Source organism: Panthera leo, chromosome B3 (assembly GCF_018350215.1).
Source record: "Panthera leo isolate Ple1 chromosome B3, P.leo_Ple1_pat1.1, whole genome shotgun sequence".
In the NCBI taxonomy this organism is placed as follows: domain Eukaryota; kingdom Metazoa; phylum Chordata; class Mammalia; order Carnivora; family Felidae; genus Panthera; species Panthera leo.
Genome location: NC_056684.1, coordinates 93212508 through 93228232, shown reverse-complemented (window position 1 = coordinate 93228232; position 15725 = coordinate 93212508). Strand labels below are relative to the sequence as shown.

At 35.4% G+C, this 15725-nt stretch overlaps 1 protein-coding gene and 1 pseudogene across 6 annotated transcripts in view; both read left to right on the top strand.

Moving 5' to 3' along the window:
• Positions 1-15725, top strand: part of MIS18BP1 (MIS18 binding protein 1) — a 58577-nt gene that overhangs the window by 36717 nt on the left and 6135 nt on the right. For 4 of the 6 annotated variants that reach the window (XM_042943072.1, XM_042943069.1, XM_042943071.1 and 1 more), the window contains 4 exons: positions 205-1072; positions 10051-10223; positions 10991-11151; positions 13388-13536. In XM_042943072.1, the coding sequence (XP_042799006.1) occupies positions 205-1072; positions 10051-10223; positions 10991-11151; positions 13388-13536 (1351 nt within the window). Of the gene's footprint in view, positions 1-204; positions 1073-10050; positions 10224-10990; positions 11152-13387; positions 13537-14890; positions 14942-15725 lie in introns of all 6 variants that reach the window. The other 2 variants (XM_042943073.1, XM_042943074.1) reach the window with 2 other exon arrangements.
• Positions 4386-5829, top strand: LOC122222500 (annotated as a pseudogene).

Genomic DNA, 15725 nt, shown 5'->3' with positions numbered 1-15725 from the left:
GTTGGTATAAAAAATATGTTTACAATTGAAGGGGCAGTAATCTGAATCAACCGGTGCTTCTGAAAAACTAATAATGACAGTAGTGTGTACAATGGAGTTTATGGAGAAAAAAAATATATATTTTATTTTAGAAAAAAAAAATCTGTGCTTTGTTTGTAGCTAATTTGAGATTTTGATCTTTGGTTTTGTCTTATGAAATTAAAGAGAGAACTGAAGAATCGAATGTATCCATTGACATTCTGACCTTAAGGCAACCGTTTTTCTTGGACGAAGAAAGAAAATGTATGGCTCTTAATCCGAAGAAAGCTTATATTTTAATGACACCACTTAAATCTAAAAAAGTGATAGAACAAAAATGCATGAAGTATAATCTGTCTTATAGCACTATTAAAGCAGTTACAGATTTTGCAGTGCCAAAGCATCAAAAAGAAAGTAAATCAGACTTCAATGAAACTACCAGTTTGATCAGTAAGCCCACAAAAACCTTCAAAAATGCATTTGAGTTTAGTGAGGGCCATGAAAGTAAAAACAAGGAAGACTGCAGTGAATGTGATTTACTCACTGTCAACCAGAAAATCAAAATATCTAGTCCTAAAAAAGGACAAATGGTCACCTCTGACTTTAAGAAAAATGCAAGGTTGTTACCAAAATCGAAGAAAATAAAAAATGTGTCTATGTCATTTTACAAGCAGCAGTCCTCATCAGATTTGTCTAGTGAAGAGAGTGAAACAGAAAAGGGAATTAGAAGGAAAGCTGCAGTTGCTAAGAAAAATACAGCAAGAAATCCTGAAGAAACAGTGGTTCACCTGAGGAAAAGCACAAGAAACACCACAAGGAAAATCCCAGTGATTTCTGAATCTGAAACTGAAGAAAGTGAAAGTGAATTTTATATCAAACAAAAGAAAGCTAGATGTTCTGCTAAAGAAAATCTTCAGAAGTCTGGTATTAGGAATGAGTTTCCAGTTATTGAGGCGATCAGATCTGATGAGACAAACAGGCATCCCTTTGAATGTTTTCCTGGTTTAATTCAGGATGAGGAATGGAATGAGAAGGAATTACAGAAACTTCATTGGTAAGTAGTTAGATTTGACTCTGAAATATCTAGAGTGGCCACACAACAGTCGAAGACGTAAAAATTCCAATAAAGGGCTGATTTAGTGACCTCTAATCATTAAAATGGAAAATATCCAAAAACACATGGAGAGAAATAACAATTTATACAAAGAATATAGGGAGAATACAGATAAAACTTCTAACTAGGTACCTTGTGGCCATCTCTACAACTTGCACATGAGCAAAGGAAAAGTTAACCTTCTTTTCTTTCCATTTAATATTGCAAGACAGCTACCCTCCCCCTCAGGAAAAGGGTAACTGTATGGGGGATGGATGTGTCATTTATCTTGATTGTGGTGATCATTTCCCCATGAAATGTATATAAAGTGATCCCATGTACACTGTATACAGTATAATTTATTTGCCACTTATACCTCAGGGTGTGGGAAAATATTTTAACATGTGGGAAAATATTTTAACATAGACAAATGCTGCTCTCTCAGATCTTCATATTTTAAGAAATATTTTATTGTTATTTTTTCTGTTTTAAAACCTTAAAGCTGAATTCAGACCTGCAGATTATTTAAGATGCTCTTTTCCCTGCATTTATAGAATAGAAATAGCCTCAAAAATTAGGTGATCCATCCAAGGTTTCATGGTTAGTGCTAGTAATAAACCAAGTATGACAAGAATTGGATTTGGCTACATAGCCTTGACAAGCAGTTTGAGTAGTGCAGTAGCACTGGAAGCTAAAACATAGCTGAGCAATGAAGAGTGAGTGAAAGAGTAAAAACAACCTAGGTGGACAACACAAGAAATTGGCAGTGATAGGGGACAACAAAATGGATAGGTAATAGAAGAATGTGAAGATAAGGGAAGACATATGTTTGATTGCTTGTTTGTAAGAGGACTCATGCCAGAGTATGGTGGTGTGTTGATGGAAATGATCTAGTAGAAAGGAAGATGTGATTGATCAGAGTGAAGAGCATAGAAACATACTACATTCAGTGATTCACTTGCTTGAGTACTCCCTAACCTTATAATATTTGGAATTTATTTTCAGATCTACCTTCTTGAAACACTATTCCTCAGGCATCTCTGTGCCACTACGCTCCTTTTTTAATTTCTTAAGTGTTCTTTCTCTGTCTTATCTTCAGGTAGTTAAGATAATTTTCCTTCTTCTCCATAGTTCTTGTTTTTGGATGCTTTCTTCCTATTATAATGTAGTCTTCAATGGTCTTTTCCTTCTATAGTTCTAACTTTACTCTTTGGACAGGGATTCCCAAGTCTGTATCTCTAGTTCTAAATTCTTATATTTAGATTTTTATTTCCCTTTGCCTGTTGGACATCTCTCTATAAATCTCATTTACAGAGATTCTCACTTAATATGTCAAAAACCAAACATTTTTTCCCTGCCTATCTACTTTGTCTGACATTCCTGATTCTGAAAATGGAATTCTTTCAGTCAACTAGGTTTAAACTCCTTGATCATTATTGATACCTCAGGTAGCCTCTGTCCCCCTGGCCCACTCCTGGGGATGAGGGGGTTACCCCTTCCCAGTGTTTTTTATTCCTGTGTAACTTTGTAAAAAAATAATAAATAAAATGAAAAGTAAAAATTAAAAAATCTAATTAGTTCCCAAGGAACTATAGATTTTCCCACAGGACCATTCCATCTGCACCCTTTCTTGACACTACTTTTTTTCAGACTTTTAATGCCTGCCTACTTTAATGGAAGTAGCCTTGTATTTGTACTTTGTTTTTTTCATCTGGTGATCTGTTTTATATATCTTCAGATTTGTGTTTCTTTAAATTTTTTTTCAAGTTTTATTTATTTTTGAGAGAGAGAGCATGAGTTGGGGAGAGGCAGAGAGAGAGGGAGACACAGAATCTGAAGCACTCTCCAGGCTCTGAGCTGTCAGCACAGAGCTCGATGTGGGGCTCTAACTCACAGACTGTGAGATCATGACCTGAGCTGAAGTCAGACGCTTAACAGACTGAGCCACCCAGGCGCCCCTCTCCAGATTAATTTTTGTGTTTTTTTTTTTAACGTTTATTTATTTTTGAGACAGAGAGAGACAGAGCATGAATGGGGGAGAGTCAGAGAGAGAGGGAAACACAGAATCTGAAATAGGCTCCAGGCTCCTAGCTGTCAGCACAGAGCCTGACACGGGGCTCGAACCCATGGACCGCGAGACCATGACCTGAGCCAAAGTCAGACGCTTAACCGAGCCACCCAGGCGCCCCCAGGTTAGTTTTAATGTATAGTTGTGATTCTAACATCAGAAACCTTCACTGCATTCTTACTCATTTTCAAATTATATGGAGATCATTCTGCCTTAAGTTGACAGCATATCATACTTTACCTTAATTATCTTTCCAGCTATCTCTCCTGTTGTTTCGTTATAGTAAAGGTTCTCAACGTTTACTGTATATCCATATCATCTAAGAAGATTATTTTAATACCTGAACTGCAAAGATTCCAGTTCCCAGTAAGATGAGGAAATCAGGAAAATGACTGAGCCACCCAGGCATTCCCAGAAAGACTAGAATTTTAAGTAACACTGAAGTGGGGGCAGATTTCCAGTTTTCCTCTGGTGTTCCTTAACCTAGATTAAGGCCACTTAAAAATTAGAAATTGTTGCTGAGGCAGGACTAAGAGAGTTCAAAGAAAAGCCTTATATTTTTGGCTTGAGGAAGAGGGAAGGGGACTACTAACACTCAGAAACAGTGAAAGAAATCCCCAGTTCTCTTTTTCTTTTCTCCTTTCTCTTATGGCCCAGTCTGCGTACAGTCCTGCAGGGGTAAAAATCACAGCAGCATATGGAGCCCATATGCACCTAAAATCCTGAAAGTAGGAAACCTTCTCTTCTGGACTATAGGACTCAGAAAGTGTAGGGCAACTTGTGTTACATGTTTCTTTTTCTGTCTTTTGTGCTTCACACTGCAGAAAGATGCGGTTGTGTGATAGGTACTCCAGAGTTGGGTAACTAAAGCCCTAGCTTTCTGCCAAAGAACCAAAAACAGGAATCCTGGGGAACTAAAAGTTGCAAAGGGAAGATCTAGGGAAAACAACCTTATATAAAGTTGTTTATGAATTTTATTTATTTTTTTTTAATTTTTTTTAATGTTTATTTATTTTTGAGAGACAGAGTGCAAGCCAGGGATGGGCAGAAAGGGAGACAGAATCTAAAGCAGCCTCCAGGCTCTGAGCTGTCAGCACAGAGCCCGACGTGGGGCTCGAACTCACAAGCAGTGAGATCATGACCTGAGCCGAAGTCAGAGGCTCAACCGACTGAGCCACCCAGGCGCCCCTGTTTATGAATTTTAGATCTCACTCCTGAGTTGAGCATTTAAGGATTTGATCCTAAACAGCATACCCAAGACTGACAACTGAACTAAGAGGTAGACTGGCCCCCAGTTTCCAAGCCAGCCACTCAGTGTCTCCTACACAGAATATTTTAATATCACTGCAAAACTTTAAAAATGGAACTGATACTGAAACTGCAACTGCAAAAGACTGATTAGAATTTATAGTTCAGGTTACAACCAGGTTGATTGCCTGCTAAAACAAAAATATTAACATTCTCCATAGGATACAAACATGACCCAGAGTTTTACAGTATTTTTAAATGCCTAGGAAATAATCCAAAATTAGTATATGAAGAACCAGGAAAATTTTTAACTCTCATAGGAAAAAAAAGAACAGATGCCATTGCTAGGATGACACAGATGTTGAAATTATCTGACAAGATTCTGAAGCAGGTATATAAAATTGCTTCAGAAAAAAAGGCCGACAAGATGGCAGAAGTAGAGCAGAAGAAGAAGCGCACCTTCCCATAAGTTCTCATACCACGGTGTGGATTTAGACCAGCTGCTGGACGCATCTTACAAGCCGTTGATGCAGCTGTATGGGGCTGTGCAGTGGTGGCAGCTGAACGGAAGTTTGCAGAGGAAGCCTCAGAAGGATGCTCTCCCCATGGAGAAGTCCGAGGTGGTTAAGAAGCACCTGTGGAACATGATCGTCCTGCCCGAGGTGGTGGGCAGTGTGTTGGCTGTCTACAATGCCAAGACCTTCAACCAGGTGGAAATTAAGCCCAAGGTGATTGACCACTACGTGGGCAAGTTCTTCACCACCTACAAGCCTTTCAAGCAGGACAGGACCAGCATCTGGGCCACCTACTCCTCCTGTTTCATCTCTCCCAAGTAGCCTGTTTAGCCAATAAAGACAGATTTCTCTACTCAAAAAAAGAAAAAAGAAAACTCCAGGAACTAAGAGCATACATTCTTGAAAAGAACAGAAATTTAGAAAATCTCAGAGAGAAATAGAAGATAAAAAGAAGGATCAAATGGAAATTTTAGAACTGGAAAAATAGGATAATCAAAATGTAAAACTTACTAGATAGGCTCAATAACAGAATGGAGAGGACAGAGGAAGGAGGCAGTCAGTATCAGGTATGAAGGAATAGCAAGAGAAATGGTATCTGGATAAATAATAAATTGTTCTCTTGAGTTCTTTAAAATGTTTAATGGCTGAAAGCAAATATTAACATTGTATGGTGGGGTTTTCAATATATGTAAATTTAATACAAAGCAATATAAAGAAGAATGGAGAAGATGGTAAATTTTTACATTCCACTTGAGCAGTAAAAAACTTAAGTATGTAGTAATCACTAGAGCAACTACTAAAATACAGTAAAATACTGTTAAGTATGTTTGTAGTAATCACTAGAGCAACTACTAAAAACTACAAAGATTTTTTTTTTATATACAATAGATAAAATACTAAAAAAAAAAAAATACAGAAAAGAAATAGAGAAATAGGAAACAAAACAGAAAGCAAATAAAATGGGTGACCTAAATCCAAACATTATGTTAGAGATCTAAATGCACCATTTAAAAAACAGATTGTCGGAATGAATTTAAAAACATTCCATTTTATTACCATGTAAAAGAAACTCACTTCAAATATGAATAGATAAGTTACAAGTAGAAAGGTAGAAAAATACGCACACTCATAGCTGGAGTGGCTGTACCCTATCAAAGATTTCAGTACAAAGAAAATTATCAAGGATAAAGAACATTACAAAATGATAGAACTGTGAGTTCACCAGGAAGAGAGCAATCCTAAATGTATATGCACCGAACCCTCAAAATACATGAATCAAAGTCTGACATAACTAAAAGGAAACAACTGAACTGAAAAGTTAAAACTACATTTATAGTTGGAAACTTCAATGCTTTTCTCTTGTAATGGTTGACTAGTAGACAAAACTAGCAAGGATGCAAGAACTGAACACCACCATCAACCAACTATCTAATCAACATTTGTGTAACATTCCATTCAACAATAGGGAAAGAAATACATTTTTTTCCCCAAGGGTAGATGGATCATTCACCAGATAGAACATTGACTAGGTCACAAAACAAACCTTAACAAATTTAAAATAACTGAAGTCATACAGAGGGTGTTCTCTCATCACAGTTGAATTAAACTACAAATCAATAAAAGAAAAATCAAAGGAACATTTCCAAGCAGTTGAAAGTTAAATAACATATTTGTGAATAATCCATGGGTCAAAAAAGACAAAGTCTCAAGAGAAAAAAAAATGCTGAACAGAAATGAAAATATATCATAATTTGTGGTGTGAGCACAGAAGTTCACAAACAACTTTATATGGTGGTTTTATAGAGCTCAGTTCTGTTGGTTTCCATAGAACTTTCTACATAAACCATGGTACACTCTTAAATGAATGGGCGACTGTGTAATAAAAAGAACTATCGGTGTGTGTAACAACTTGAATGAGTTTTAAAGGCATTATGCCAAGTGAAAAAAGCCAGATCAAATGGTTACATACTGTATGATTCCATTTATATCACATTCTGGAAAGAAAAAACTAAGAAAAGAGATCAGCAGTTGCTGGTGATTATAGTGGTGGACAACAACAAAGAGGATGCACTAGGAATTTTTTTCAGTGTAATGGAACATTTCTGTATCCTACCTGTGATCATGGTTCTACAAATCTGTTTATCCATTAAGATTCATAGAACCATATGCAAAAAGGCCATTTACTGTATGTTAACTTAAAAAAAAAAAATATGTTAAGGTGCCTAGACTGCATACTACTAAAATATTTAGATATGGCAAGCTTGGGTTTGGACTCTCTAGTTTTTTCAAAGCTCTAATCTGCAGCCGTTCCTTTGAAATTTACCATACTATAAATACGAACTACTGTCTATTCCCTAACCTTATGTCCTGTCTCCTCATCTTCATTTCTTTGTCAATACTGTTGCCTCATTTTCAACTGTTCTATTTTATCCATCCTTCAAATTTTCCCTCACATATCAGTCACCTCTTCCCTGTAACCTTTCTTTGTCATCACGTATTCCTGCTACCCACTCAATTGGGATATAATGCTCCTTTTTTAACATAAAGTAATTCTAATCCTGACTGCACAGCAGAACAATCACCTGAGGAACTTCTGAAAAATGTGAAGTGTTGCCAATGCAAACCTACTAAATTGAAATCTTAAGGGGCTGACTTTATGAATCTGTTTACTTGTTTTACTGCCTTATTTGCTTGCTTGTACTTTTTTTTTTAATGTTCATTTAGTTTTGAGAGAGAGAGACTAAGTGTGAGCAAGGGAGGGACAGAGATAGAGACACAGAATCTGAAGCAGGCTCCAGGCTCCAAGCTGTTCACACAGAGCCCGATGTGGGGCTCGAACTCAGGGACCACAAGATCATGACCTGAGCTGGAGTTGGACACTTAACCTTGACTGAACCACCCAGGTGCCCTGCTTGCTTGTACTTCTGATCTAAACTCCAATGTCTCTGAGTTGCAGCCCAGTTTTGTACTCATCATGCTTATAACCTAGTTAGCAAATAATCACTCTTAAGTTTAGGAGAATATAGATCAGGGAAATCTGACTTAGCTTAAGCAGATACTTGAACTAAGATCTGAAGGACAAATAAGAATTATTTAAGCCAAATTTCCATGATAAGTTCATTTGAAATAAAACAGCATATGTAAAAGTGGATAGGAGGAAAACACATTTAGAAATCCTAAAAGAAGGCCAAAATAAGTGGAGTACAGAAAATGAGGGACGAACAGTACGGGATGAGACTAGAGAGACCAGAACAATGAAAGTCATATTAAATGCTTTGGTTTTCATGCTAGGGAATTATAAAAGCAAGTTGCTTTTTTCTTCCTCTGTCACCTATGAAAGCAAGTTTTAAGTAGAATTGGAGTGACATGACTATATTTGCCTTTAAAAATTATCTAGGATAAACTAGAGATGTGTTAATTACAGACTAATTTCTCATTAAATGCATTAAGTATTTTTATTTTTTTATTTTCTTAATGCTTATTTATTCATGAGACAGAGACAGTGTGAACAGGGGAGGGGCAGATAGAGAGGGAGACACAGAATCTGAAACAGGTTCCAGGCTCTGAGCTGTCAGCACAGAGTCCAACACAGGGCTTGAATCCACGAACTGTGAGATCATGACCTGAGCCGAAGTAGGACGCTTAACCGACTGAGCCACCCAGGTGCCCCGCATTAAGTATTTTTATCATGAAAAATAGTCCTAGCAGTTCTACACTTGCAAATTAATGATGTACACAAATGGAAAACAATGTACACAAATGGAAGCTTGAGCCTCCATATCCTTTTAGTTCTCTACTTTAGAACACCTGTAGAATGATTATGTGCAAAAGAGTAGAGCATTCATTAACAATAAGTATTTGTCTTCCTTTTGTACATGGAATGAGTGGTATTCTGTAGTCACCTGGTACCCATTCACAAGATCAGATTCACACAGATTTACAAGTAAATTTATTAATACCCTAACTCATCACTTCCTAATTATTTTACTAAATTTTATTATTGTTATATATGCCTTAAGTTCTTCACATCATTTGTGTCTGTATGGTGGAAATTCTGTATAATTGTGTCCCATCACACATTTCTTATTCCACATTCAGAGACATCATGTTGGTAGCTTGAAATCAGCCACAATAGTTACTTACAATATGGAAATTGGCAAACACTACAAATAAGGACTATTTCAGTGAGAGCTGATTTTAAAAATTTACCAGCATAATAACGCTGCATAGGTTAATTAGATCTTTTCTGGCTGAACTGCCAGCTTAACTGCAATACGTAAAATATATTTGGGAGGGAGGGGAGCAGAAATACATGTACCAGTTTCTGAATATTTACAAATAAACTTTAGAATGTAACTCATTTGTTAAATTAGATGACAACCTTATATTGACTAACAGTTTTTTTCTCTTTCAGTTTTCATTTCCCTCAATTATATATAAAACATCACATTCTGTAAATTATAATAGAGTGAAAGCAAGAATAATACTTTTAAAAAAAAGTTTGTTTTGAGAGAGCCCGTGTGCACTAGTGGGGGAGGGGAGATAGGATGTGAGAGGATCCTAAGCTGACAGCATAGAGCTCTACATGGGGCTTGATCCCATGAATTGTGAGACCATGACCTGAGCTGAAACTGAGTTGGACGCTTAACCAACTGAGCCATCCAGGTGCCCCAAGAATAACACTTTTTAATAAGAATTTATAACCTAGAGTATATAGGAACTAAGAGCTCATTTTCCAATATACTTAGCACCAGCAAGGTTTGAGCAACATTGTTGAAAAGTTAGTCATGCTAAAGTCCCCCAGAAGATCAAATCACTGATAGGTGGACTTAGGAAAAAGATGTTGAAAGAAAGACCTGGGATGATTGTTCAGGTTTCATAGAATACAACAAAATAGAAGGTATCTACTTGATATGTAAAATTACACCTTTATATTTTAAGCACTCAAGTAAGTTACTGAATGGAAATAATGGTATCTTCTTTTCAAACAGTTATCTAGAATGATTCCTTTAGCTCAATAAATCTCATTGATTTAGTGGTATGCATTCAGGATGTTGTTTTTATTGATTTGAATTTCTGGTTCTTCAACTGGTTTTGGTCTTCCATAGTGCTTTTGCATCTTTTCCAAAGCACAAACCTGGTTTCTGGTCAGATGTAGCAATGGCTGTAGGTTCTCGATCTGCTGAAGAATGCCAGAGGAAGTACATGGAAGACCCCAGAGGAAAAGAATCCCAGAAACCTGTCACTAAGAAAAAACCAGTTAATCCCAAAGGCCAAAATGGTAATCTTTATAAATTGTTTTTGCCTAGTTCTCAGTATTGATTTCTGATTAGTCACTAGATGTATTTGATATTTATGTATCATCTTATAGGTGTTTTCTCAAAATGTTAAAGCTAGAAAGAACTATAAAGGTCATTATTTAATTTTTAGGTCTTATCTAGACAGTTACTTCTATCAATAGTAGCCTTAGCAGCCTTGTGCTTTGAGTTTGTTCTAGGAAACTAGATGCAGTTAGTTAGATATGCAGTTAGATCCAAAGATTCCAATATCTGGATTATTGTTCAAAGAGTCTATTGTAATCTGAGGCCACTTGGGAAAGACCCTCTAGAAATTCATAATAAAATTAAAAATAAATTTAGTTTTTGTACTCCCCAGGAGTACGCATTCCTGCTCAGGGTTTATGACAGGGCTTGTACTAAGCTTTAGAGCATATCCTATCCCTACCCTAATCCAGTAAGGTTTATATTTTTGCAAAATCAATAAATTAGGCATTCAGCAAGGGGAATATGGGAGGTAACCTTTCTCACAGGGTATAGAACTTTTTCACCTCACACTGGCTAATCTTATGTAGTTTCTTCATGAGTATCTTGTGGGCTAGTCATACTGCATAGATTCCAGTATAGAAAAAATCATTTGCTATATTGGAGATTTACTAATAGTAGGTGAGTATACTTAATACAGATAAACAGTTTAGGTTTTGTAAAATCTGTTAACTTTAAAGCACTTACTATAAACAAATCCTTATCAAAATGTTTGCTAACTCTTAAGGCAAAATAGGTGATGCCGATAAGAAGCAAATGATTAAGATAACTGCCAAAGTGGGAACTCTTAAAAGGAAGCAGCAAATGAGGAATTTTCTGGAACAGTTGCCAAAAGATGATCATGATGATTTTTTCAGTACAACACCTTTGCAGAACCAGAGAGTAGTGGTAAGAGTCTTAAATGCATGAAATCATTGCTCTCTTTATATTGACTTTTACATCTTTCATTTTTATATATGGTTAGTGTTCATCCCTAGTATTTAGGCCAAGGATTGATAGCCTATACAGACATCACCCAAAATGTACTGTAGGAAGCAGTCTGCCAGTACATGCTGTTCTCATCAGTGTAATGGTTGTAGAGCCAAATTGAAAACCCAGAAATAGGCTAAACGTCTATATTTAAAATTTCGTATGTAATGAGGCAAACTTAAAAAGGTGATGGGGCACCTGGGTGGCTCAGTCAGTTAAGCATCTGACCCTTGATCTCAGCTCAGGTCTTGATCTCAGGGTCATGATTTCAAGCTCCACATTGGGCTTGGCACTGGGCATGAAGCCTACTTAAAAACAAAAAAAAAAGGTGGTAAGAAAAGATTATTACCTACTCTATAGTAAATTCAATGGAAGGATTAGATGACAGCACGAAGTTGACATTTGAATGTATAAAATATTTTTTGTAGTATGAAAAATCGTACAACTAAAAACTTCAATTGGGGAAAAATATTTACAACAAATAAAGACAATGCTTATAATATGAAGAACTCATTCAGATGTTACTGGAATACTAAAAATTGTCAAGATCACAGGGGAAAAGTGGGCAAGAAAATATTTTAAAGGCTGAATGAATACTTGGAAAAGTGGTTAGTTATACTGGCTAGCAATTGGAGGAAAACAAAGTAAATCATATGTATATATTCCAAATTACAGAATCTTTTACAAAAAAGTTAAAATTTCCATAACAAAAAGCAGTGGAAACTTTGAAATAGTCATACATCAGTGGATGTATAAGTGAATCATACCTTTTGGAAAGCATCATGGCAATATTTGAGAGCCATAAGATTAATTCTGTTCATGGAAATTTATCCTAAGAAATTCAAAAGAAGCCAAAAGTCTCCACAAAGACCTTCATTGCAGGTTTATCTTGACAGCAAAAAACTGGAAGCAATCTATATCCAATAAGGATGTTCTTCATAAATGGTCAAATACAATATAAAGTACAAATTTGAGACTATTTCTAGAATATAAATGTTAAGAATATTAAGGTTAATGCAAAAATGGATAGATATAGACAACTGAGAGAAGTATAAAATCTTTTAGTGAGCTAACCATCAGGGATAATTTTTTAATTTACTCAGTTAATGTATTTTTTTAACTTTATTTATTTTGAGAGAGAGAGAGAGCGAGCAAGCACACAGGGGCAAGGGAGGGGCAGAGAGAGAGAATCCCAAGCAGGCTCTGTGCTGGCAGGTGAAGCCCAATGCAAGGACTTGATCCCACAAACTGTTAGATTATGACCTGAGCTGAAATTAAGGATTGGATGCTTAATGAACTGAGCCACCCAGGTGCCCCTCATTTCTTAATATTGTTACATTATCTCCAATATTAAAAGGCTACACAAATGCTTTAAGCATTTAGTAACATCATTATCTAGGCTCCATTTGCCTACAGAGGTTGTAAAGGGAGATCTCTAAAGGAGCCAGCTGAGTCTCTTACTGTGTTCCCTGCATAACAACCATGGTCCTTTAGAGGTTATATCCTTTATATAATTCTACCATCATTTCAGGTTTTATATATGTTTTGGCTTAAATGCAATAGTAGCGACATTTTAAAAACAAAAATAATAAAACGTAGAAAGCAGTGAAGTAAGTTCATTTTCTGTGGGATAAATCCACTTTTTCTAATGTTTTGATGTAAACTTAGATAAAATCTTAATGATTGAATTGCTGTTTACTAGATATATACACAAAAGTTTAATACTTGCTTGAGTTCCTATAATATTCAGTGAATTAATTCTGTTTTGTTCTGATTACACAAAGGTAAGCAAACCATGACCCATGGATCAAATCCGGTAGACCACACTTTCTATAAACAAAATTTTATTGGCACATAGACATGCTCACTGTTTACATAGCTATGTCTGATTTCATGCTACAACAGTAGAGTTTAATATTTGGGACAGAGACTGTATGTACCACAAAGCTTAAAATATATACTAACTCATTACAGAAAACATTTGCTGACACTGGTCTTTTCACAACTTTGTCATTGTCTCCATTTAACACAATAGAAAATAAGGTTTTTTTAGAGGTTAAGGTTCTGTTCTATCCCACCCAAAAATATTTAGTGATAATGAGAAATCCCATTCTTAGGGGAGCCTGCTGGCTAGTAAGAAATATTTGTTTTTTAGTTGCCAAGTCTCCAGGACAGTGCAGAAGAGGATGATATTCTGCCCAGTATGGACAAAAATCCAACAACTCCATCATCAGTTGTCTTTCCATTGGCAAAAACTCCTCAGTGTCAGCATGTCAGTCCTGGCATGCTAGCCTCTATAAATAGGTAAATATGCATATGATACTGTAATCTCTGCATCAGCATTTGGCATTTCATGAGTTGAAGAGAGCAGATGTCAATAATGAGAAGAGGCATCATTAAAAAGGAAATCAAGAAAGGATAGTTTCTAGAAGTAAAGGTTGGACAGTTTCAACAAGTAGGGGTGTTGTTCAGTAGTGTAGGGACACACAGCTCACACTTTACCTCAGGATAATTCCAAATGGATCAAAGTTTTGCATGTAACAAATTTAACTATAAAATATACCTAAAGAAACCTTGGAGGATTATCTTATGATTGTAGATTAGTGAAAGTCTTTTCTAACTATGATGCAAGACTCAGAAAACACTAACAAAACAAATGGTAAAGTCAACCAAATAAAAAGTTTTACCCCATACCAACCACCCTAAGCAATCAAAAGGTCAACAGTAATCTGAGAAAAGAATATATGGAACCCATCAAAGGAAAAGGCTAGTATTCCTAATACAGCACTCCTACAAATTAAGAGGAAAAGAAAGCCATTCTCATGCATTACTAGTGAGGAGAAGGTAAATTAGTACAGTCTCTGCAGACAGCAATTTGTAAATATCTATCAAAATTGTAAATACACACAGTCTTTAACCTATCCATCCTGCTTTTAGAATAGTGAATGTACAGCTTTTTAGGGTATTGTTTATAATAGCAAAAGTCTAGAAACAATTCGAATCCTCACCACTGGGACTAATCACAAAAATTGGTATATTATATAGCCATAGAAATTAATGAGGAAATTATTATTACGGAAAAATGTTCACGATTTATTAAATGAAAAAAGGTAGATACAGTGAATTACGTGTTATCATTTGTGTAAATAGGAGCTGTGTATTTATGTATGTATATGTATATACTTGCATATATATGTGTATATATACAGAATTGCTTTCCTTTGATGAAATATCTCTTATAGAATACATAAATTGAAAACGGGTGATCCCTACAAAGAGAAACTAAGATAGCTTGGAGAGTAGAATAAGAGGGAAGCTTTTTGAATTTTGAACTATGTGAATATAGAAGCACTTAAAATATAAATAAAATTAAGAAAAATCAGGGGTGGCCAGCAATTGAATGACACAGAGAAAAAATGGAAAGTAATAAAAATGAGGCCTGAAAATAAGCCATTCTATCTGGCAATCAAGCAGGACAATGCTGTTTTTAGTAAGAGTAATTTCCATGGGGTATGAGGCAAAAGCCAATAATAATGACTGTGAAAAAAGTATTCATTCGTCTCCTGAAGCTTGGTGAAATTTTAATTTGCATTTATTTATTAAAAACCTATTTTTTCCCCAGCAATCCACAAATTATTTTTGTTTATTTTTTATTTAGTATTCATTGCAGGTGAAAGTATTCAGAGTATAATTTTGGACAAAGCTTTTGGTAAGCACGTTGGCCAAATCATGAAAAGCTTTAAAATACTCATCTCTTTGGCTTTTGGGTTTTGTGAGTCAATTCTGAGGAAATATATTTGGGCAAGTATGTATGTAAATTTGTATGAACAAAGATGTTCATCATGAAACATAATACTAAAAATATAAAAATGACCTAAATGTCCAATAAGTTAAGAAATTAGGATTTATCCACATAATAGAATAAGTAATAATTAAAAACCATGCCTTCAAGAATTTTTAATGACAAAGAATAGTGTTCAGTAGACAATAATTTTTAAAAGCTAAGAAGTTAAATTATATACAATATGATTCCAATTCACAACAGCATGTATTCAGAAAGGAAATTTCTTGACTAAAAACATCACCAGCTGTTATCTAGGTTATTGAATTACATTTAAGTGAGTTTTGGTGTATCACTTTTACAATTACAGGAATACATTCTTTTTTCTTATAGACTACATAGTATACATAGATTCATTTATATCATGAATATATTTCCTAAAACTTTTTTATTTTAAAAAATGTCTCCTAGGCCTCTACACTATCTCTTGACTCACCAGCTCGAATAGATTACTTCCTTTTTATAACAATTTTCAATAATGAAACAATTTTTATCACTTCAGAAGTGACTTCTTCTGACAACAGAGTCATGAGGTACTGATCCTGAACAGCTGGCTAGGCTTCTTACTAGCTACGCAGCATTGTTTGTGGTTCACATTAATATCTTAATACAATCACACATTTAGAAATTTCTACGTGTCATACCTTTAAGG